The sequence below is a fragment of the Mercenaria mercenaria genome, chromosome 7 (assembly GCF_021730395.1).
Source record: "Mercenaria mercenaria strain notata chromosome 7, MADL_Memer_1, whole genome shotgun sequence".
In the NCBI taxonomy this organism is placed as follows: Eukaryota; Metazoa; Mollusca; class Bivalvia; order Venerida; family Veneridae; genus Mercenaria; species Mercenaria mercenaria.
In genome coordinates, this window is record NC_069367.1 from 64241216 (window position 1) to 64266424 (window position 25209).

The following is a 25209-nucleotide window of genomic DNA, read 5'->3' on the forward strand; positions in this document are numbered from 1 at the left end:
TTTCCTCTATATCTAGATGTTTTATTTACATAAGTGCTGTTATGCCATTTCATTCTTTCATCTGTAACAGAACATATTAAACTTTCAATTCAGCTAGGTTATATGCTGGCTCTCTGTATAAAGACTATGCCATTTTTACATCACTCCTACATTTGGAATCAAATAACCACACGATATCTAAGCATCTAAATGAACATGAATAACTATAAGAATATTTATGTTCACATTCAGAAATGGTCATCTATTCTTCATCAAAGGTAAGTCCAGAACCTTCAATTTCGTCTAGAAGTCTTTCAATTTTCTTTGAAATCTCTGGCGTCAATAAACTTTTCCATGCCCCCGCCTTTCCTATAAAACGCATATATAATAAAGTGTTATTTTTTTCTTGTTTGCTTTTGTTTTCTTTAGTTCGCTTCTTCCATTCATGTTCAAAGAAAATTTAATTATATGAGTAACTATTACTCAGTACGACCATAAAATGCAAAAACAAAATTAGGACATATTGATATTGCAGCGTAACTTTTTTTCACCGAAATTTACATAAATGCTTGTTTTCATTGTGACTGACGATCTTACTTAAAACCGGTTTCCTGTTTACAAAATTATGGTAGGTAATATGCAAACATGCAAATATTCATGTTGATCAGTTAGATCTAGACCTTCAAAATGCTTAACAACATATACTTGGAGTTATCTATAACTTATTGTGAGAACACTAAATATATAAATAAATAGACCACCCAAAATCTTTATAGAACAAATGCTAGTTTTGACAAAACGTACCTTGATTAATAAAGCCCCCGTCTGCATAATCATACAGTTTCTTATAATCTCTCCAGTATGACATGTTACACATTGGATTATTTTTCATCTTGTCCACAGAACAGTAGTCACATATTTTTGCGACGTCATCGTCTGTCAGCGTTCTGCCAAGAAATTGAGCTATCTGTCTAATAGCTTTTGGTTTATCCTGCATAGAAACGAAACTGCATTATCTTTCATTATCTTTCATAATACTAATAAAATATCATTTGACGGTAACTGCCCGTTTTTAAAAAAATCACGAAAATACTCTCAAAAGTAGTGTTTATTATTTAACGACTAGGGGTGCGATCATGACTATTTATTACAATAAGGCTGCTATTATTATTATAAGTGTCATTATTAATATTGTTATAATAACTATTATTATCATTATTATTATCATTATTATTACTATTATCATGTACAAACCATTAAATATATCATTGTATAAAATAGGCGTTTGATTAAATTATTCAGTTTCAGTTTCAGTTTAACGACACGCCCCATATTATGAAAGCAATATTGGAACAACATAGTCATAGAAAGAAAGAGTTGTTTTACATAAAAAATGAACAGCATATAAAACATGTATATACACAACAATTTTCGGAGAGTTCAACGCCTTTAAAACTCACTGTTTTCAAAGACCAGTTACGTATCTTCGTTTTATACATTTGCAATAATGTCCAAGTGCTGAAATTTCACATTACCAGGTTTAACATAATTTTCAGCAATTGTTAATTTTTATTTCTTTACAAATGGCATTCTTTTTTGTTTTAAAGAGGGCCAACTTTTTGAGAAAAAATTATGTTTCCAGTCGTACAAGACAGCAAAGTAAAACAAGTATTATACTAGTAGATTGTTGGTAAAGGTATTTCTTTGACATGGTGTTATACTGCTAAACATTAAATGGACACAAAGATGTATACATATTGATTGTTCACTGATATAGGTCAAATATCAGTCCAGCTTTAGATTAATTCCCAAGACGTGACAGGATAAAGAATTTATTTTGTCAACAATGTCTTGCTTTAAAACAAAATTTGCTCATTTGTAAATTGTAGACATTTCTATGTATCTTTTTGACTTTTTTTTTAAAATTGCGTTGAGGTCGTACAATAAATAAAATGGTATCATAGTAACACTCGATTTATTTTTTAATTTTCATTTAAAGAAATATGCATAGTTTCATTAATTTTATTGATTAAAGGTACTGAAAAGCGCTAAACGTTTCATTGAGTACGTGTACTCCAAAATATTTAGGTGAGTTAAAAATCGTACAAAGTGTATAACGATAACTATATATAATGTTGACACAAAGTGATAAATACTTACTAAATGCAACCAGTCTTTGCATAAACCAAGTTTAAATAAATAATCAGAAAAATTTACTGAAATATGACAACATTAATATAGAGCTAGGCAACTACGCAGAACGGTTTTGTCCACTGTTTTATATATGAGCCGTTCCATGGGAAAACCAACATAGTGGGTGTGCGACCAGCATGGATCCAGACCAGCCTGCGCATCCGCGCAGTCTGGTCAGGATCCATGCTGTTCGCTAACAGTTTCTCCAATTCCAATAGGCTTTAAAAGCGAACAGCATTGAGCCTGACCAGACTGCGCGGATGCGCAGGCTGGTCTGGATCCATGCTGGTCGCACACCCACTATGTTGGTTTTCCCATGGCACGGCTCATATGTTAGTAATACAAGTCCATTATTTAAAAAACGAAAGTTATACTGCAACGTATATTTTTAGATACATACTTTATGTCAAACAATAAATAACTAACTCAGAACAAGTATCGTTATTTTCAACTTATTACTGGTACCGGTGTAGCGTGATTATCACACGGTCGTGACCAGGTCCACGGTTTATATATGTTTTTCAAAACCTGCCCAAATGCTTATTCTTTGTCCAATATTTGCAAAATTTTGCATATTTAATTCTCAAAGACAGCTTTTGTAACTTACATAATTTGATTTTGATTTTATATTCCTGAAATTTAAATATATTGATTTGAATATGCCCAATTTGACGTATTTTACCGGCTTTTATGGTGCTTCTAAAAAAACCTGCAGAACACAGTAACTTATCTTTTTCACGGATCAGATTGTCTTAAAACTTGCTAGAGGTGTTAAATATTGTGCATGGGACTGTTGTTTGTGAATAGCTACTCAAAATAATAAGATTTACACGCTCTGAAAATGACCTTTTTGTCTAAAAATCTACGAAAAACATGGCCGCGTTGTGCAAATAATGAGTTGCTTATTTCAAAACTGTCCTATTATTTTTCAGTAAAACTTCTTGTTAATTTAAGACTCTAATAACTTGCTTGACATACCCATAGGCAAATATCTGTTATCGGTGTAATTACACCTTTGGAGAAAAGCGTGATTCGCACGTTTTAATTTCATCATTCGCCGCCTGGAGAGACAAGATGGCGGAGCTTGCGAAATCGAAAGTAAGTATCGATATATCTGCACTTTTGAAATAAAATATTGTAGATTTTAGATCTTTCTGATTGACAGTCACTTGTTTATCTTATTTATCTGTTTCCACATATAATATGGATCTAGTAGATTACATACAATCAGTTTAATAACACCTACTGGTAGTGTGGTTGCTCTTAAGACTTCTTCAGACAAAGACTGGCCAGAGTGACATAATTTTACAATATAGATCTAGGTCTACTGAGCAGCTGTAATTGTGATTTATTAGCTGTTTTCAACTACTGAAATTCGAAAAAGGTGATCCGTAATTAGATGTTCAGTTGGAATATAATCCAAAAATATAAAACGGGATCCATATGGAACAGAGGAGATGTTGAGATTTTTTTTATATGATAATAGATATACTGTATGGGCAATGTCCCCACTTGCGTTAAACACTCGAAAGATCAAAATATTGGAAGTAGTTAATTTCTGATAAAATTTTCATCGCTGCTGACCCATGAAATTCTATAGGTTTAAATGCCTATTGTGTCACAATTTTGAAATTAATTTTAAAAAAAACTTACATGGATCAAAAGGGGATTCGGTTAAAGGTAAATTTTATCTAACGTCGCTTTGTGAAACAATGAACATAAGCTCTGTAGAGCTTTTGACCGACCCTTTTTTAAGAACATTTAAAACCAGTTATACCTTACCCCCAGCAATTTGCGAGTACCCATTTACAGCTGGGCCGACTGAGGCAATCGTGATAAAGTGCCTTACCCAAAGTCACACCGCAATGGGAATTGCCAGGAATCGAACCTGGGGCCTTCACCTCTGTAGGACAGCGTATTAGCCCTATCAACCAATGCGTCCGCACGAGTTCCTCATTGATTTATGTTAAATTATGTAGTATGTAAGTTGTTGGCTCAGCTCAATCCAGGGGTCGTGGGTTCAAGCCCCAGTGGGGTCAGTACTTCTCATATGACACTAGTACTGGTTATTCCAAGAAGCGGACTCGAGAGTGTGGTTCCAGTAAGCTTAAACTCTGCACATTTAAAGCAGAATACTCTTTTTTTTCATTACCAACAACATCTTACATCTACATCTACATCTTTCACCCAACCGTCGATTTCCGACTATCACTGGGCGGCACCAATATTTCACATCTTGTGATGGAACCCTCTTCACAAAAATATAGTGAAAAAGTACAAAATTTTAATGTGGAACACTACAATTTCATAACCCCATTAGTTTTCTTAAGTCCTAATGTTTTTCTAAGATCTTTATCCTTTCAGCTGTGAAGACACAGTATGTTTTTGTTTAATAGATCAACTTTCTCAGACATTTGATGAATGTCTATACACCCAAAAATGTCCCCTTTGTAACTTTTTAGTTGTTAAGTGTCAGATTTCTTTTATTTTTTTTAAATAGAATTAGATTATACTTTATTTGAGCCATGCCATGAGAAAACTAACATAGTTGGTTTGCGACCAGCATGGATCTAGACCAGCCTGCGCATCTGCGCAGTCTGGTCAGGATCCATGCTGCTCGCTAACAGTTTCTCTAATTCCAATAGGCTTTAAAAGCGAACAGCATGGTTTTTGATCAGACTGTTCGGACGGCAGGCTGGTCTGGATCCATGCTGGTCACAAACCCAGTATGTTGGTTTTCTCATGGCACGGCTCAAATTTTTCTTTGAAAGGGAGTCCACATATTAAGGACTGTTCAACATTCACAAAGCCAAAAGTGGTGTCCCCTGTGCACCCTTTTTTGACATTCATTTAATCTACCATTATATAAGAAACTCTGGACAATTTAAAATTCATTGTTTGCATTTTTTCAGAAGTAACCAGTTTTCAAGTTAAAAAGTGGAAACATCAATTTTTTTTTGCTTCTCAAGCTCTTAAGTTTACCTATATATGTAAATGTTCACAAGTGAATACTGAGTAGTTGAAAAAAAAATACTTACTATGAACATATTCTATGAATATATATTTTGCTGCAGTTTGTCCCCTGTGCATCTTCTTAGTAACATAATAAAGTATGTATGAATTTTACTATCACATTTTACCATGCATGGCATTTTGTCATTTTCTACTCTCAGTAAGCAGTGCATGTAGAATAAATGATTTCAATGTGTTGGTTATGTTTAAAGTCACTTATTTTTCATTTAAAGAACACATGCTGTTGAATAAGCATGTGTTTGTTGTGAAATTTTTTTTATGAACAGTAAACTAATAATGAATGAATATAATACTGATTTTCAGTATGTGTCCCCTGTGCATCTGCAATATAACTCAATTTTGAGTTAAAAATTTTAGAAATTAAGATTAATGGACATTCTTGAAATTTGGCATGTTTTAAACATTCAAAATTTGAGGAAAAAATAGGTTTTATAATAATATATTAATAAATTTTCATTAAGCAAAAAATTTTCTAGGTAAAATTTTATTTTCATGTCAGATTTGTGCAGAAAGGCTGATTATAAAAACCAATGTCCACAAACATTTGATTGAATAAGTTTCAAACCATACACATTACACCTATTACTAGACTGGCATCAGTGGTTAGAGTCATTAAATGTAAAGCACTTGGCCATAAAATCAATCCTCTCTGATACCACTTTCTGACAAAATTTACAATATCTCTTGCCTCTGTTGAGATGAGCCTAGAGAGAAAATGTTTTTCTGAGAAAATGTCAGTGTCAGTATGAAGAAATTAATATTATTACAGATTATTTGGTCTCAACAGACTTTGTAAGTCTAACCTATTACTTATCATATATGTTGAAAATATAACTGTTAATATATTTCCTTATCATAAAACACTGCAACATTTATCACCAATCATACTGCAATTGAAATTCACTGAACTTTCAAATTAAAGGCTGAACTATTTTCTGATAGATTTTTCTCAACACTTTCCCAAAGTTATTTCCTTGAAATTTGAAGTATTTGCTATCATATAAAATAGGTGACCACCGTAAGAAATAGGTTTTCAGCTCTATGTCCCACGTTAAACGGTTTTCTTCATTATTTTGAAAACCACCCAAATATAGAACAATCTGAACGTCCAATTATTTTAACTAAGTTGGAATAGGTAGAGGTAAAAGTAATTTTTTATTTACCTTTGCTTTGTGAAACAATTAACATAAGCTCCATAGAGCTTTTAAGCGACCCTTTTTCAAGAACAGTTAAATATACACAGAGCTAACTTAATTCTGTTTTACTGTTACAGTAAGTAATAATTAAAGACACTGATTCTGGTGTGCCTGGTATGTGGCCTATGGGGATGATAAGGTCTGGTATTGGAGGTAAGGGCCAATACACAAGTCTGGACCATTGATAGACTTGCTTCTGTTTATCATAATAAGCTACTGTGCAGTAAATAAATTGCAGGTGATATTTCTCAACTTTACAGCAAATCAGTTCTCACCTTTATAAGGAGTTTAGAAAGCTTGATTGAATTTGGGCTAAATAAACAAAGTTATAAGATAAAACAGTGTTTTTATCATATTTTTAATAAATCAAGTTTTTTAACAATTACATCTCATCATTGCTGTTTTTTTTTATCAAAAATGTAAAAAATGCATTCAGGCACTTAGCTTTTAGAAATAATAAATTATGTGTATTTTGAACAATGATATAATTTTATTGCTGGATTTTATTATACATAAAAGAAACATTATTTAGACAGCACTAGGGGAATTATGCATTTTTAATATATAAAATCCTTCTGTCCATATCCCATTTTTATCTATTAAAATGCAACTGAAGGCTTCTTTAATTTCTAATAAAATTCAGCAATTATCATTTTTTTCTGGTTTTATTTTGTTACTTTTGATAAAAAGATCATAATCATTGAATAAACAAACTTGTAATTTCTCTTAAATAATTATTATATTGTTAAGGAGTGAGAATTGCTTTGCTATAAGAGTTATAATTTAACTGGCCAGGACATTACTCAACATGACTGAGCAATCAGTATTAGTATATTATCAGTTAAAATAATTTTGTGTACATTCTGAAAAGAAAAAAGAAAAAAAAACAGCAATGCAAAACACAGGAAATAACCAACTTATCTGTAGGCAATAAAATTTATGATTCTCTGACAATAATTAGGCTACATGTCAAGTCTACAGGGGTTTTATGGACCCTACTCAGACTGAACCAGACAGGATCTTGTATATTGGGGATTAAAAAGTCTGGTATTTGAGGGGTGGGTGGGGCAGGGGTCACTTATATAGGAGATTTTCTTTGTCTTTTAATAACAATTCATTAAACCCAGAAGAAAAATCTCATTACAGCATGCTTTGTACATAATATATGTAAACATATATATTGAAAAATCTGTAAATTCTGCCTCTAGTGCAACTCAAACCCACATTGATGAGGGGCAAGTGATTTGAAGCCAGAGACTTTAACCACTTGGCCACACTCACAGTGCCCCCTCACACCAAAATGAAGGTGAAGGATTGAACTATACCATACTACTATCTTAATAACAATTTGTGCATCATTATTCTTTTAAGGTAACAAAATATGTAAAAGTTACTTTAAGTCTATGGTTATCTTCAAACAGGTTCAAATCTCTTAAACAGCTAATAAAACATTTTTATGCAGTTTAAGTCTCTTCACTTTTAGACTTCTGATAGCAAGTATAATTATACCTAATTCTGTAATTGAAATCTTATTGTTATGTGATTGCAAATTGGAAAATATGATGAACATGATGAATTTCTTTCTATTTTGTCTCTGGAACCCTCATTTTATTATTCTGCACATGTGCATGTCTAAGTAACTATACTAAATTAAAAAATGAATTTATAAAATAAACACATTTTAGAAAGATATGCAAAACTCCTTTTTTATGCAAAACTTTTTGGTGGTATATTTAAATTAAAAAGCAGAATGGTCTGTGTTAATAGGCAAATTCCCTCTCTTCTTACTTATTCAAATTCCCTGTCTTCTTTCTTATTCCATATACATGTCAAATTTTACTGGTATTTTTTTTCAAATCTTATTAAAAATGTTCTTACATTAATTGCATTTTAAGCTCATCTGAGCATGAACACATGGATGCCAGAGGGCATGGTCACTTTTCCTGATATGTATATATATGTGAAACTGCTGTTCCAGTTTTGAAATAATTTCACACAAATGGGCCTTTTATGACCTTCTATAAAGACTGTACAACTGAACAAATTATTTTATTTTTTTTTGTTATAAACGTGGGTGTCAGGGGTAATTGTCACTTTTTCCATTGTATTTGTAATATTGGAAACTTTAAAAATGTTCTGGTCAGAAACAGCAGGGCCAATTTTAAAACAATTTTACACATATTTTCCTATGTGTATCTTGCCTGTGATATATAAGGGTTTAACTGTCTACCATTATTGTTCAGCTTATTCCTTCATTCAGAAATCATGGGGGGTGTGGACATAACTTAATATTCACCAGTCCTAAGTATTACATTTTCTACATTAACATTTTTTCAGAAGGGCTCTCATGTTATCACTAATACATTTTTATTAAGTAAAGTATGTGTTCCAGATCATTTTACTCAGGAGTTTTAATGTATATATAGTTACTACAAAATTAATGCTAACTAAAAAAAATTTTTCATCGTTATACATTATGTTATCTATGGTGAAACTTTATATAACTTTAAGAAAATGACCATTGATACTTTCCCATTTATTGATATTGAGTTAAATTAATATTAACTAGAAATAGTATATTCCAAGTGGTGAATTTTTTTTCCATATATATAAAATAAAATTGTTGTCTGCATTTCAGATATTTTCTCATAGCTGATCCCTCCCTGTTGAGCTGTAGTTCATGAATTGACGAGCGTTCATGAACTGTTCATGAACATTCCTGAACCATTCGTGAACAATGCGATGAATGTTCCTCAAAAAGTTTGTGAACTGTTCACGAACCAAAAGTTCATGAATTGTTCATGAAACTATTCCTGAAAAAGTTCACCAACTGTCTGTGAACCTAAAGTTCAAGAATTATTCATGAACTGGTTCTTCAAAAATTTCACCTTTGGTGCATCAGATTTTAAGTTCACGAATAGTTCAGTAATCAAACAAGTGATTTCATTCAGAACTCCAGTGCAGTATTTGATTTTATTTCAATTATGCTGATGGTTCATGAACCTGAAGTTCATACACAATGTTCATGAACTTCAAATTAATGAATTGACCAATCAAGTCTGAAATTCATAAAATCCATAAAACAAGATCCATTTACTTGTAAAAGCTTCTAGTATTTACAGCTGAAGGCTAATACCAGAGTTACTGATAACATACATATGACTAGGAATGTTACTACATGTATTTTGTATTTTATGTAGTCTGCAATTTGTACAAAATTTTGATTAAACATTGGGGATAGCTAACAGAAGTTTCATCATTATTTGGCAATTTAGAAAATGTCACTGGAAAAGAATAATGGTGTACACTGAAACTTGGTTGGTGAATTTATTGGTGTCTTTCATTTCATACCAGAATCCTTGAAATATTCATGAACTTGTTTAAGAATTAATCAAGATTTTTTCATGAATGTCAATATACCTATAGAATTCCAAGAAAAATTTTTGAAAAAAATGATGAACATTTTATGAGCAGTTTAAGAATATTAAATTCTTAAAACATTCTTGATGTGTTCTTAAGAAAAAGTCATCGAAGATTCAATAAAAGTACTAAAAATTCAAAACCTTTTTCTAGTTCAGTATCAGTTCTTGAACCTAATTAGGAGTTTCTGAACTGTTCACTCATTAAACATAAAACTTTGGTTTTCCTTTTACATAAAATGAATAAGTTCATGAACTGTTCATGAATGTTCATGAACATTAAATTTATGTCACATGATCAGTTTCCATTATTTTGTTGCATGCTGGGAAATTTTTTGCGCATGTGATTAAGCAATTCTTTAGAAGTTTGTGCAGAAAATGAGAAGGAAATATATATCATACTAAAGTAAGGAATGGTTTGAAAGGAACATGAGTATACTGAATATCAAATAAGTAATTCTGGTGTTGTCATAAATTGTTCATTTTAAAAATATAGAATCCTTTTAAAATGTCACATGTTTTCACTATTCTGAATGTCAATCTTGAGATTAAATTAAATCAGACCATCTAGCAACTGAATTTCGGATAAAATTTCACTTGGGACCCATACACATTTAACCCTTTGTCATGTATTTGCAGAATATATTTTAAATATTTGTTTTCTCAGAAACTATATTCCAAGTGATTGCAAAGTATTTGCATCAGACTTTCGCAAACAGTTTGCAAAACATATCACACTGAAGCAAAGGGTTTGCAAATAAACACTTGGATAAATTAAAGACTGCAAAGGTTTTGCAAATAAATACTTTATTAAATTAGCAGACAGCAAAGCATCTGCAAACAAACACTTAGCTCATTTAGTTAGCAAAGGTATTGCAAATAAACACTTTGTACAGAAATGAAAGAGCAAAGCATTTGCAAATAGTTAACATAGATGAATTTGCTTTCCTGGTAACTCTAGGTACAGGAAGTAATTAACCATTCTGTTTTCTGATTGGTCTATATTCAAATGGCAGGATTTTTGAAAATATTGTGAGGAAATGTTTACACATCAGTTAGTAGAAATATTTTGGTGAGGCAAACTTGTGTTAAACAGATTATTTATATAATATTCTAATTATTTTTTCTGGATATAAACTTTGTTGAATAAGGATAATGCAATACTATGATGTTAAGCAATAAGACTTCCAAGAACAGAGAATATTGCAGTATGTAGAAAGGTAATGTTAATCAATGATAGTTATATAAAACACTTTTTACTCAAGCAATTGTTGAAACTTACATTATTACATGATTTTAGTTATTGTTACTGAATGATCACTGAAATGATTGACTTTTAATATTTATTTAAACTGCAAAATTTTAATGGTTTTGTGAATTTAGATTTGTTTTTCAGATATTAAACAAAATCCTTTTCTTTGAACCTCAGAAATTCATTTTATGCTGTTTGTTACGTCTTTGCGAATACTTTGCATATTATTTGCATGCAAGTTGCGAATACTTTGCTATTACTTTGCAATCAGTTTGCGATTTATTTGCCGAAGATTCAGCTGTGAATTGTAAATTGTTTGCGAAGTATTTGCATTCTGTGTGCGTTGTGTATATTTGCAAAAGCTTTGCAGAATAGTTGCACATTTCGTTCCATTTCTACTCGTCTGCGGAAAATATTCAGCAATCATGTGCTGCAACTGTTCTGCAAAGGTTATGGCAAATATTTGGCAAAGATAAAAAGTATATTCTGCAAAGGCCCTGTTTTTGCATGGGGAATTTGTTGTTTTTTCCGCTTTTTTATATTTTGGAATTTAAAGACCTTTTTAAGTGTCGTATGAGGGTGTAATAATTTTTAAATGCAAAATGGACACAATCGATGTCCTTGGATTTAATAGCAGGTTTAAACAGTGCAAAGTGTTCTCAAGTCACTGACCTGAGAAAGCCTGCTTTTCTCAGACAGGCTTTATCAGGCAGTTGCTATAGTAACGTCACTATTGTCAAAATCACTGTTTCTAATTCAGCTGGGTTCATCAACTTTCCATTTATCTTGTTACTTTCAGTTCATGAACCCCTGGTTCATCAACTTGATGAATAGTTGATGCCGCAAAAAGTCCCATTTGTAGTTGATGAACTGTTCATGAATAGTTCACGAATAGTTCAAGAATTATTCATGAACTGTCATCAAGTTCGCGAATTTCTGGTTCATCAAATTCATGAACCTATCAATTCATGAACTTTGATGAACACATCCAGTTCATGAATTTGACGAACCAGTCCAGTTCATGAACTTGATGAACCATGCCCAGTTCATGAATTTTTGATGCCGTAAAAAGTCCCATTTGTAGTTCACGAACTTTCATGAACTATTCATGATCTGTTCATGAACAAAGTTCTGGAATAGTTCAAGGATTATTCATGAACTGTTCATGAATTTCTCAACAGGGCTCCACTGTAACAAACCTATATTATCAACACATATAAATGCATATTTCAGATTGTTACTTGAAAGTCAATGGTTGATCATGCTGACCATCTTTAATTTAATGGGGAAAGATTAACCAGTATCTGCAGCTGGACAGGCTGTCACCACAGTTCAATGATTTAGGTAAGGATGGACATACTTACAGATCTATATGAACATGGTGAAGGGTTTTTATAAAAGTATTTGTAAGTTATACTATATAAGTTACAAATCTCATAGACTAGCCACTAGACTGATAATTAAGAATTAGTAAAAAAAAAAAAAAAATTCAACCTTTGTCATTTTTCTTACTTTGATGTAATAGTGTCAGATGCCAGTCCAATTTAGTGATTTTATTTTGGAGAAATTACTTTTATGTAATCACAGGATGTAGACTAGCTATATTCACAATTTTAGAAATATTTCAAAAAAAGATATATTATAGTCTAGGAGCTAGTCTACAGATATCAGTGTGTTTACTGGCAAATATGCCATTAGTGCATTGTATAGACAGGATAATTTGTAGTGTCAGTATGACAGATATGTTAAAAGGAAAAGTATGACAATAGGATTTGAAAAAAAAAACTTCGCCCATATTTATCAAACTTTGAAAGTTCTTAGACTTTAAAATCATTCTAATGTTAAGATTTAGAGAGTAAAATACTTAAAGTTTGTAAAGCAGTTAAAGTGTTTTCATTATATTATGTATGTAATTACTATGGTGACAGTTGACATAAAATATTTTTGATAATGCAAAATTTCTCTTATAAAGAAATCTGGAGAACTTTTATGAATATAAAAAACCTATGTCTTTGAACATGGAATACTTACCAAAATGTAGGTACAGTGTATGTAGAAACTAAGTCCTTTATTTGCTTTTATAACATGTTATTGTTTTGTTTTTTTTTACCTCTGTGCTTTATATCATTTTTGCACTATAATTTTTTTCTTAACAGTAATCTAAAAAATTAATATACTTCCAGTTAAGACAATGAAATCGAAGAACTTCATGCTAACACTTGCATCAGTGGAAGTACTTCTTATTGGATAGAGAACTTTTCAAGGTCAGTGATATTTGTAATGTTTTATATCAATATTTTGTTTTGCCTTTTTAGCTCACCTGTCACATAGTGACAGGGTGAGCTTTTGTGATCGCCCTTCGTCCGTCGTCCGTCCACAATTTCGTGTCTGCATGATAGTGGTTTCATTTATAATTTTATTTTAACCAAACTTGCACACAACTTGTATCACCATAAGATCTTGGTTCCTTTCTTGAACTGGCCAGATCCCATTATGGGTGCCAGAGTTATGGCCCCTGAAAGGGCCAGAATTAGCTATTTTGACCTTGTCTGCACAATAGCAGCTTCACTTATGATTTGATTTTAACCAAACTTGCATAAAACTTGTGTCATCATAAGATCTCAGTTCCTTTCTTGAACCGGCCAGATTCCATCATGGGTTCCAGAGTGATGGCCCCTGAAAGGGCCAAAATTAGCTATTTTGACCTTGTCTGCACAATAGCAGCTTCATTTATGATTTGATTTTCTACAAACTTTCACACAACTTTTATCACCACAAGATCTTGGTTCCTTTCTTGAACTGGCAAAATTCCATTATGGGTTCGAGAGTTATGGCCCCTGATAGGCCAGAAATTAACTATTTTGACCTTGTCTGAATAATAGCAGCTTCATTTATGAATTGAATTTAATCAAACTTGCACAAAACTTGTGTCACTATAAGATCTTGGTTCCTTTCTTAAACCGGCCAGATCCCGTAATGGGTTCCCGAGTTATGGCCCCTGAAAGGGCCAAAATTAGCTATTTTGACCTTGTCTACACAATAGCACCTTCATTTATGATTTGATTTTAACCAAACTTGCGCACAACTTGTATCACCATTATAAAGATCTCGATTCCTTTTTATACGCCTGAAGGAGCGTATTATGTTATCGCCTCGGTGTCGTCTGTCTGTCTGTTGGTTAGCAATTTCCCTTCCGTTCTGTAACTCTTGAACCCCTTGAAGGATTTCAAACAAACCTGACAAATATGTTCACCTCATCGAGCTGTGAACTGCATAGGTGGATTATCCATCAACCTGGCGTAAGCATTGGTTCAAGTTTATTTCTTAAGTTAAATATATTTTAGCTTTCAAAGATACTGTATGCACATGTTTGACAAGGGAGGCTGTCAGCAATATTTTCAGAGTGATGCCCCGTTTTTATTTAGAAATTTGATTAACATTATCCATAATGATAATTATCTCTGCAATGCATTGCAGTAAGGGACAATTTACAAGGCTAGACTATTGATAGACTAGCTTCTGTTTTATCATAATAAGCTACTATAAAGCTGCTGTTCAGTACACAGATTGCATGTGACCATTTTCATCTTTACAGCCAATCACTTCTTACCTTTACAACAAGTTTAGAAGACTTGATTAAATTAGGGCTTAATAGTGATAAGATACAATAGTACTTTCATTTTATGATGAATCAAGTTTTATTACAATGATATTTAATTAAAACGCAATGGAGCGCTTCATTAATTTCTAATAAAATCCAGCAGTGATAATAATAATTGAATAAAAAGTACTTGCCACTTCTCTTATTGTGTTTTAAAAACATTTTAATTATTTTTGTTAGATACAGGTAAAGTTTTTCTAGAAGGATGAGAATTGCATTGCTGTAAGAGTTAAATTTTAATTGGTTGGGACATTACTCAACATGACTGAGAAATTACAATTAGTATATCATCAACTAAAAAATATGTGTATTCTGAAAAAAGCTGCATTTCAATCAATAAAATGCAAAACACTGGAAATAATCAATTATGTATGTACATATCTCTAAAATTTATGATCCTCTGACATGGACTACATGTCAAGTCCACAGGTGTTTTATGGATCCTTATCAGATTGGTTTGGACAGGATCCTGGTTAGTGGGGATTATAAATATATAGGGAATATGCTAGTTGACCTATAAGAAAATATAGGCTAAAATTGTCCAGATATTGATAAAAATAAGATAGTTTGATCAGAATTTGGTAGAAAATGAGTGTTTATATAAGATCTTGTCAACAAACCTACCAAAAACCAAGTTAGGTAACTCTTGGTTGAAATTATCTTGAATTATGGTCCTTTTTTGACTTAAAAGAATTGAGCACAAGAACTGACACTATCATGAGTTATATCATGTGTTTTCTTGTTTGTTTTTTTTGTTTTGTTGTTGTTGTTTTTTTGTTTTGTTTTCTTGTTTGTTTTTTTTTGCTACATTAAAATGTTGAATGTCAGTGTGACCTTCATATAAAGTAGCATATTATTAAGCAAAAAGCAGACTTGTTAAAAAGAATGAGGAAAATGTTTTGGATAAAACCAAATTTAGCTATTTCTATATGCAATATATTTGTCATTTGATACTGCAATTAAGTGACATCATTATAAAATATTTTTCTATCTATTTTAGGTCAGACATCAGCTTTTGAAGTTGCTTTCTTGGCACATCATGCTGTCCAGTGGAGTTCATACCATATGCCAGGCCTTTATACATGGTCAAAGAAGATGAATTTGTTATTCAATTTGTGAAATTTGATTTAAGGAGGACTTTCATATATGATGATTATATTCAGCAGATTATCTTCAAGTGTGCACTTTATAGAATCACAGTTTCTAGGAGGTTTTCAGTTTAAAGTTAGATTAATTGAAAAATGATGAAAAGTACATTGTTAGAACTTCAAATATGCAACATAAAGGTGAATATAGGTAAATTCATAAATTCTCACCACAGGGTGTGCGGGTTAGTGGCTTTGAGTTGTGCAAATTCAGTACATAGATCTATAATCTTAATCTGCTGAGAATTTCTTCCCTTAAATGATGGATAAGTCTTTAAATTATAAATATTGAAATAAATTTGCATCTGTGCTTCTATGGCATTACTAGGAAAGACACGTTATTATACATTCTACATTGTAACAGTTGGTGTTTAGATCCTATAATTGTAAAACATAAAATAAATGTTGCAAGTTTCATAAAAGATCGTTTCTTTAATATGATTTTCCATTTAACTCCAATCCAGTTTAAACCCATCCAGTTTGTTAAACACTTATTGAAAAATATTTTTAAAGAGTCTTAGAGTTTCATACCTGATAACTATAATTGAGCCGCGCCATGAGGAAATCAACATAGTGGGTTTGCAAACAGCATGGATCCGGACCAGACTGTGCATCTGCGCAGTCTTGTCAGGATCCATGCTGTTCGCTAACAGTTTCTTCAATTCCAATAGGCTTTGAAGGCGAACAGCATGGATCCTGACCAGAATGTGCGGATGTGCAGGCTGTTCCGGATCCATGCTGGTCGCAAACCAACTATGTTGGTTTTCTCATGGCACGGCTCATATTTTTTGATTGACCTACTTACCCAATTATTTATACCCGTTGATGCAGAAATCAGTCCTGAATAATTTTATATATCATATTGGTATATATGTCTAAAAGCTAAGACCGCCCGTGCAATTATCACAGCTTTACCCGAAACCGTGTGATTCTCACGCCGTTTTTTGTAGAGCCCGTTGTCCAAATGGCTGTTCGGTGTCCGTCCGTATTTCGTTGTCCTGACCATAAGTTTGTCATTGATTGATTGTGGGATTTTAAAATGAGTTGTCACAATTGTTCACCAATCATTAGACGGCGTGTCGCGCGCAACACCCGAGTCAACATCTTACGGTCAAGGTCACACTGGGATTAAAGGTCAAATACGGCTGTTATTGACTTTGTCTGGACAATAACTTCGTCATTGAATGTGGGATTATAAAATGACCTGGCACAGTTGTTCACCATCGTGAGATGGTGTGTCGCATGCAACACCGGCGTCAATATCTTAATGGTCAAGGACACACTTGGAGTTTAATGGTCAAATATTGCTATAATTGACCTTGTCATTGAATGTGGGATTTTAAAATAATTTGGCACAATTCTTCACCACCATGAGACGGCGTATCGCGCGCAACACCTGTGTCAGTATCTCAAAGGTTAAGGTCACACTTGGAGTTTAAAGTTCAAATATGGCTATAATTGACCTTGTTCGGACAATAACTTTGTCATTGAATGTGGGATTATAAAATAACCTGATAAAATAACCAATTGTTTTATTTGGCACAAATGTTTGTCTCAGTGAGACAGAGTTTCGTGCGCAACTCCCAGTCCTTTTGACAGCCGGCCGGCTCGACATGTTGCCCTTGGGCATCTCGTTTTCAAAGTATACATGTCTAATACTAAGACCGCCCGTGCGATTATCACGGCTATACCCGAAACCGTGTGATTCTCACGCCGTTTCCTTTTTTCAAAGGATGTGGCTTTGATGCACACGCCCGATTTGATACGCGCCTGAATACCCAATTATTTATACCCGTTTATGCAGAAATCATTCCTGAATAATTTTATTTATCATATTGGTATATATATGTCTAAAACTAAGACCACCCGTGCGATTATCACGGCTATACCCGAAACCGTGTGATTCTCACGCCGCCGCGTAGTTTTCGCAAGATACGGAAACCTTAAGACAACTTTTAATATGAAATACTTTATTACTTTTCCCATTTTGTTTTTCAAAATATGTTGCTTTGATGCTCACTTTATGCTACGCACCTGAATATCTAGTAAATAAATAAATAAATACCCCGCAAAAATGCCTAGTACCCGCCCAGGCCCTGGATTTTTTATAATTTATCAGCTCGTTGTTAAGCATTTTAGTCCAATTTAGATAAAATATATTGAATAACTGAAACTATTTTAAAAAGAAAGGCACATATTTTCATGAAAAAAAAACAACTTTTTTTTCAAGGTATGTGGCTTTGATGCTCACCTCCGAATTGATACGCGCCTGAATAGCCAATATTTTATACCTTTATACCCGTTGATGCAGAAATCATTCCTGAACAATTTTATGTATCATTTTGGTAAATATGTGTACAACTAAAACCGCCCGTGCGATTATCACGGCTATACCCGAAACCGTGTGATTCTCACGCCGCCGAGTAATTATCACAATATACAGGAACCTTTGAAGGCAAATTTTAATATGAAATACTTTATTAATTTTCCATTTTTTTTTAAAAAAAAATATGTTGCTTTGGTGCTCACACCCGAGTTTCTTCACACCTGAATATTAAAAAAAAAAATACGCCATTAAATGCTGGAATTATTCTTGAAAAAATTAATACATTGTACTCGTATTTTATATATGTCTTAAACCAGGAAGGTCTAATACGTATCAGTTGTTCCAGCTTAGACTAAAAACGTCCGTACGATTTTAACGGCCACACGCCGAACCGCAAAAATGCTAAGTAACCGCCCTGCCCTGTTTATTTTAATGAATCAACTCGTCGTTAAACATTTGATTTTAATGCACTACACGGAAAAAATCACTTCGAAATTAATTCCACAGGATGCTGTGTTACCACGCAGATAATTGCTCAATACAGAATAATTATTTTCTTTAAATAGAAATAAATTCATTTTCATCAAAATGTTATTACATTTTAGTGTGCACCCTTGCGATGGCCTCAAGCCACGCATCAGAAAATGAGTTTTAAAAATAGATGCAGAAGTCATTCTGAATCATTTTTGCATTATATAGGTATATCATATATACCTACAATTACGCCGCCTGCATAGACATTTATCGTAGTATACTCCTGACTAGCCGCCCCTGGATTTTTTAAAGTTCGTATCAGTTGCTAGCCGCCCATGGATTATTAAAGATTGTATCAGTTCATAATATTCGGTTTCAAAATAAATATACGGACACGTATTAACACTATTCTAAAAAGGTCTGAATCATTTTGTTTATGAAAAAAAACAACAACAAAAAACAACAACACTTTCCTTTTTCTTAAAACTATGTTGCTTTGATGCACACACCGAGTTGCTACGCACCTGAATATTAAATATCATTCCTGATAACCTTGTACGTGGTTTCTGTATATATGTCTAAAACTAACAACACCCGTGTGATTTAACATACGCTGTACGTCATATTTCTCTATCAAAAAGGCGTGAATTATAATCCGCCCCTGTTTCTATAAAGACGTATTAGCTCATCATAAAACATTTCGTTTTATTGCAGTACACAAACATATTTATAATTGATTTCGAAGATAGATAGATTTCTTTATTTCTTTCAAAAAAGGAGAGCATGCAATGCTATAATTATGTTTCCACGCACATAAATAGTCCGCTTATACAGAGTATAATTGTTTCCCTTAAATAAAAATTTTACCGAAATATTTATTTTAGTATGCACGCTCGTGTTTTCCCCATCATTGTCCGCCCCTGGATTCCTAATATTCATATCAGTCCAATTCAGATAAAATATTGAAACTATTCTAAAAAGAAAAACTTAATTATATTTATGAAAAAAAAATCCCTTTTTTTTTCAAAATATGTGGCTTTGATGCACAACCCCGAATTGATACGCGCCTGAACACCCAATTATTTTATACCCATTGATGCAGAAATCATTCCTGAATTATTTTTTGTATCATACTGGTATATTTATCTAAAGCTAAGACCGCCCGTGCGATTATCACGGCTATACCCGGAACCGTGCGATTCTCACGCCGCCGCGTAATTATCACACGCGTGGTAATATTACCACGCGTGTGATATTCACGCGACACCGGTACGGAACCCATGCCCGTACTCGGATGTATGCACTAAAACTGGTTATTGGGCACGTCAAAGACTTTAACAATATCCGGAAATTCCACTTAGGTATATAATAAACCACTCGTTAAATGACAATGGTGTGACGTATGGAACTGTCAACTACGCCATCGTGCCAGAAATAGGTTTAGTCGTGCCAATTATCATTCATGACATGTCACTGCATAATACCGCTAGATGATACTGCAATAACTTTAGAAATGTAAATTGACCGTAAATATATTTATTAAATCTTTCATTTTAAATAAATTCAAAACAATATCTATTATTGCCAATACAGTTTTTATAAAGATATAATTTGATTTTAAAACAAAAATATTACATGGCAGTTTAGTTGGTCCAGTTCAGACTTCCCTCGGTAAATGTAAAAAAGCATTGTCCAAAAAATGCAAGAAATTCTTATTCTAGATGATTTTAAACCTGGTGCTTGAAATCGTTTGCTGACACCTTGGACATCTTATTTACTCAGTCGCCATATGATCTTACATGTTGGTGCAACCATTACCTGTTCACAAAAAAAACTCTTGGAAATTCATTTATAATCTTCAAATATCTTTTTTAACTTTTTAGCTTCATATACATATCGGTTATTTCATATAATGTGTATACAATTTTCTTTCTTACACGGACAACTTCCTCGTACTTTAGAAATAGGACATTTTTATTATTCCGCCTTTCCCAGAACTCCAAAACATGGCGTGGCCAGGGGCAGTAAGGTCCTGTAAAATTAAAATACAGTTTTATATATGCGCATTCTATGTTGAAGCAAGCGTAAACGTATTATGACCCTGTAACTTAAGATTAATTTAATCTATAAAAAGATCCTTTGGAATCATATAATGCAACAAAGCAAGAGTCTGTTCATGAGGTTATGGAAAGTGCAATATACCTCGCACCCCCTAGAAACGGCTTAAGCAGTATTCTATTACATAGATATTGAATGTCTCCATGGTCCCAAAAGGACTACAAAATAATTATAACCACACTGAATCCAAGTACGGGGACTTTTTTTACGGCCGCAACACGGCACTTGAAAATGCTGTTGTGATAGTCAATAAAATCTGTAATATCCTTTGGAAGCATGGATGCAATCAAGCAAAATGATAGCAGACTCGGTTTGACAAGTATGACAAACGCTACAGACCTTACTGTCATTATTATTAATTTAGTTTACCTTCTTACACATTAAATGTCATGTTATTACACACAAACATGCATAATCCCTACAAAATACATTTATTACAGACCCGTCCCTTTGAATGCTTACCTGGTTTCTCTGAATAACATTTGAGCCGCGCCATGAGAAAACCAACATTGTGCGTTTGCGACCAGCATGGATCCAGACCAGCCTGCGCATCCGCGCAGTCTGGTAAGGATCCATGCTGTTCGCTTTCAAAGCCTATTGTAATTAGAGAAACCGTTAGCGAAAAGTATGGATCCTGACCAGACTCATGCTGGTCGCAAACTCACTATTTTGGGTTTCCCATGGGGCGGCTCATTTATGATTTTTTTTCAAACTATTTTGCTTCCAAACTATATGATATAAACAGGTGACACATAACACTTAAGCAAAAAGCAAAACAAGATGCAAGTTAATGATATAAAAATTATCAAGGCAAAATGAATATGTCAGTAAGTCAACGAATGTTTGAGTTTACCAGTCCCACTGACAAATGCATCAACAAACTTTTCAAAATTGTTATCGCTTTCTTTTAGGACTCCTGTCCATTTCAGCTGTCTGAAGAATGATGTTGCTATATCTTTTGGATTTCTTCCGATGTAGATAATCTGAAATTTATATTATTTGCTTGTTTGTTTGCTTGTTTTTTAGGTGGCTCTTAAGTCACGCCGACACATTTCATGTCATATATCGACTTTCTAGCTTTAATAGTAGAAGCTCGCTCCAGGTGTCCCTAGAAGATTTATTTCAGGCCTGGGGGCACTTGGTAAGAACCGCCGATCTTTCAATAGTAAGCAGAATGGCTTTCTAACATGACAATTCTTGCTGGGTTCAAACTCGTAGAGTAGAGAGGCCTTGATTCGAATTCATTGACCTTAACAACTCGGCCATCGGGTTCCCTTTGAAATGTACTAAGTAGCCGGTTGAATACATAAAAGTTTACCCATACAATGAATAAAATAATTGTTCATATCGGGAAGTTGTCGGTGAACAAATAAGCACTTGCATGGTTTGTCTATATATATTTATCTGGGTGGTTAACAACGGTACTACTATAAAACAAATTAAAGAATCACTTCAGTGACGTTACAGATTTAAGCAAATTAGCTAGTCATTGTCAAGCGACATTTTGCTGATTCACCGATTTTTAAATCGTTCTACAAGGTTGGTTATCAGGATTACGATGGCATCAATAACATTTATGTGAATATTGAAATACATTACAAAACTGATACAAGTAGCAGAAACCATGACAAGAAAACGCACACTGTTTGCCTTCTTCTCGGTGCTTCCGAGGGATCTACTTTCTAGATTTTATTTACATATAATACTATTTCAAGGAAGCTAATAACTTATCATCTTTATGAATAGAAAAGAAATACTTGTTTTAGTATGACCGGCTTGAATGCCGAATGTAGGTATTCTATAATAAGGAAGCTAATATTTTGTTCGTGCTCTTATTTTATAGATACACATGCCTTACAACTCAAATAAATGTTAGAGTAAAGTGTTCATACCCTGCCTTTTCCTTTCTGTAGCTGTACAGGAAGCAAAAAGTGATGTAGATGTGACTTAATCATCCGGGGCGAGTTCATTTGTTCAACAAACTTTACACCTTCGCAAACAATAGAACGATATATCCAATGAATTAACGTAATGCGTATGTCCGTGGAATAAATTAACTAGTAATTGAAAATGAAGACAAATAACAGTACATAAGATGTAAATTTACCTTATTTCATTAAAACTTATATGACAAAAAAACAACACTTTATTATTAATATTTAAAATATTCTCCATAATTAGCAAGTTCTTAATATTTAGTATGTAATTTTTCAGTTACGGAATTATATATGTTAAATCACTAACCAATGATATCTTATAGCCAAACTATATCTAAGTCAAGAGTTTTTCCATGTCTTTATCCTTTGTCTTTGGCTACTTTTTGGTGTTAAAACATTTCTAAAGTCCCGCATTTTTTCACCGAGCTTGATGATGCGGTTTTTTCCGCACCTTTTGTTTTAATTTCTGAAAACACAGTAAAAAATAAAAGGGGGACGATACTCTGGTTGGGCACACGGGCCTTACCCCTGGGGTCGGGGGTTCGTCCCCGGGCAGCTCTCGGGAATTTTTCAAAAACGCTTTTCAGAGTTTCCCCCCCAACAAAGGGGTGTACGGGGTCAAAAACCCGACAATCCTTGCGTGTATCGTGCAACACTGGGCACTTAAAAAACCAGGCTGTCTATTCCCCCAAGGGCTAGGCAAGTTACCCGGAACCCTGTATCTGATTTTGTCTCTCTGTGGGGGGGCTTTGTCTCACCTGCCCCTTGGTCAGATCGTCGTGTTGTATGTGGTAAATTATGCGCCCTGTGTGACTGCATTTGAAACATGTAAGCGCTTGAAGTGAATTGATCATAAAAAGGCGCTATATAAATCTGGTATAATAATAATATGGGAAAGGGGGTTTACCTTATAATACGGAAACTTCATCCTTTACCCCCAAGCGGGCCCCTATCGTCAGTTAACATTTAGCAGTTTCAAAGTCCAGTGTTTGAACTAGAAATCCTTCCCTGTGTCTTGTTTTTCCTAAGAAATACGATTTTTTTGGGTACTTTTCAAAAATGCAAGCGCTTGTTTCTCTGAATATTTTAGAAACATTGTTGAATAGGGCTTTAAAAAGGGACATTGCACATATGCGAAAAAACAACTGAACGTACAAAATACGACATGAATAAAGAATATTTAACATATATATTTTTTTCTGTAGTGTTAACCAATAACGACTAGTTCTAATCCAAACCTGTCTTTAAAGTACTTTTAAATATTGGCAAAGTAGGTTGTCGTTTTAATATTTATAATTATTTTATTTTAGGATTCCAAAGGGCATAATAACAACAGCTATAAGAAGCACTTTTTCCCCAGGTAAACCTTAAACATCAAAAAAGTTACACAAAAGGTCCCGAAAATATTGAAATTAATATAACTAAAGGGAAAAAGGGCCCGTAAAATTTCGGCCCCCCTGACTGAGAGTAGAAAGCGATGTTTTCTTCTTTAAATTTGACAAATGGCAACGCAGACTACGGTTTGTAAAACTAATTTTTCGCTAGTATAACAGGAAAACCCCTAGTTCACAGTGAAACGGACTTATCCTTTAAAAACGACATAGCGGTAACACACTGAAAATGACCGGGTTAACATATTTTAAAATCGACATAGGGGTTAAACCCAAACTGTAACCGACCTAGTGTTAATCCCTTTTAAAAAACCGCCCTAGGGGTTTAAACACACTAACCATTAGGGGTTAAACACAATTTAACTGACCTAGGGGTTAAACACGAATTTTTTTCCCCCCAAAAATTCAAAATTGACTATTATACGCCTTTTAAAGTTGTCTTAGAAAACGCACCTTCGACTTATCCTCGATTCAATTCAGTTTTTTTCATCCCACAATGAATAACATTTTTTATCTTGTTATAAAGTTCTTGCCTTGGGGCAAAGTCAGCTATGTCCCCTATTTACTCGAACCTGACATTTTTTCATACTCATTATATTTTTCTTTCTTTTTTTTTCAATGATATTTAGGATGTATTATTGAATAAGACAAGAGTATAAATTGTTCCCCAACAAATACCCTTGAATGATATTTGTTGCGTTTATTTCTGTTGTAATTTTGTGTTACTGCTTCTTTTCCATGCAAACATTACTTAAAATTAAAGTAAAGCAATGATTAAATAATTTCTGTTAATTAAAGGTCTTTAATCACACCCACTTTAATAATTCCCGTTGATGGTGAAAGTTTGTTTAGTGAAACCTAAGGGGGCTTAAAGATTGACCTGTCACTACTATATATGCTATTTTAAAATCGATGCCCCCTTTTGTTTTTATTTTAAACCCAAAATTAAAGCATGGATACCTGTCTTTTTTTTTTTTTTTTTTTTTTTTAATTTATAAAGAAATTTGGGACTCAGCATAAAGCAAAATTGAAAAAATACAAAAAAAAAACGTTTTGCCATAAAAAATTCACATGATTGCCACACT

General features: G+C 33.3%; 1 protein-coding gene and 1 long non-coding RNA gene across 3 annotated transcripts; one reads left to right on the plus strand and one right to left on the minus strand.

Annotated features, from left to right (window-relative positions):
* On the minus strand, positions 1–23133 carry LOC123554045 (sulfotransferase 1E1-like). The gene is made up of 5 exons (XM_053548549.1): positions 22689–23133; positions 21650–21779; positions 20616–20710; positions 784–970; positions 1–348 (listed from the first exon to the last, which is right to left on the minus strand). Exons 1-5 carry the CDS (start codon positions 22764–22766, stop codon positions 242–244), a joined length of 597 nt encoding a protein of 198 aa, XP_053404524.1. The 5' UTR covers positions 22767–23133; the 3' UTR covers positions 1–241.
* On the plus strand, positions 2636–16300 carry LOC123565943 (uncharacterized). 2 transcript variants are annotated; one of them, XR_008371774.1, is made up of 5 exons: positions 2636–2671; positions 3157–3270; positions 12306–12416; positions 13256–13336; positions 15734–16300. It is a non-coding gene; the product is annotated as an uncharacterized LOC123565943 (long non-coding RNA). The 2 variants fall into 2 exon arrangements; XR_008371773.1 differs by lacking the exon at positions 2636–2671 and having other exon boundaries at positions 2712–3270.
* Positions 23134–25209: the final 2076 nt, after the last annotated feature.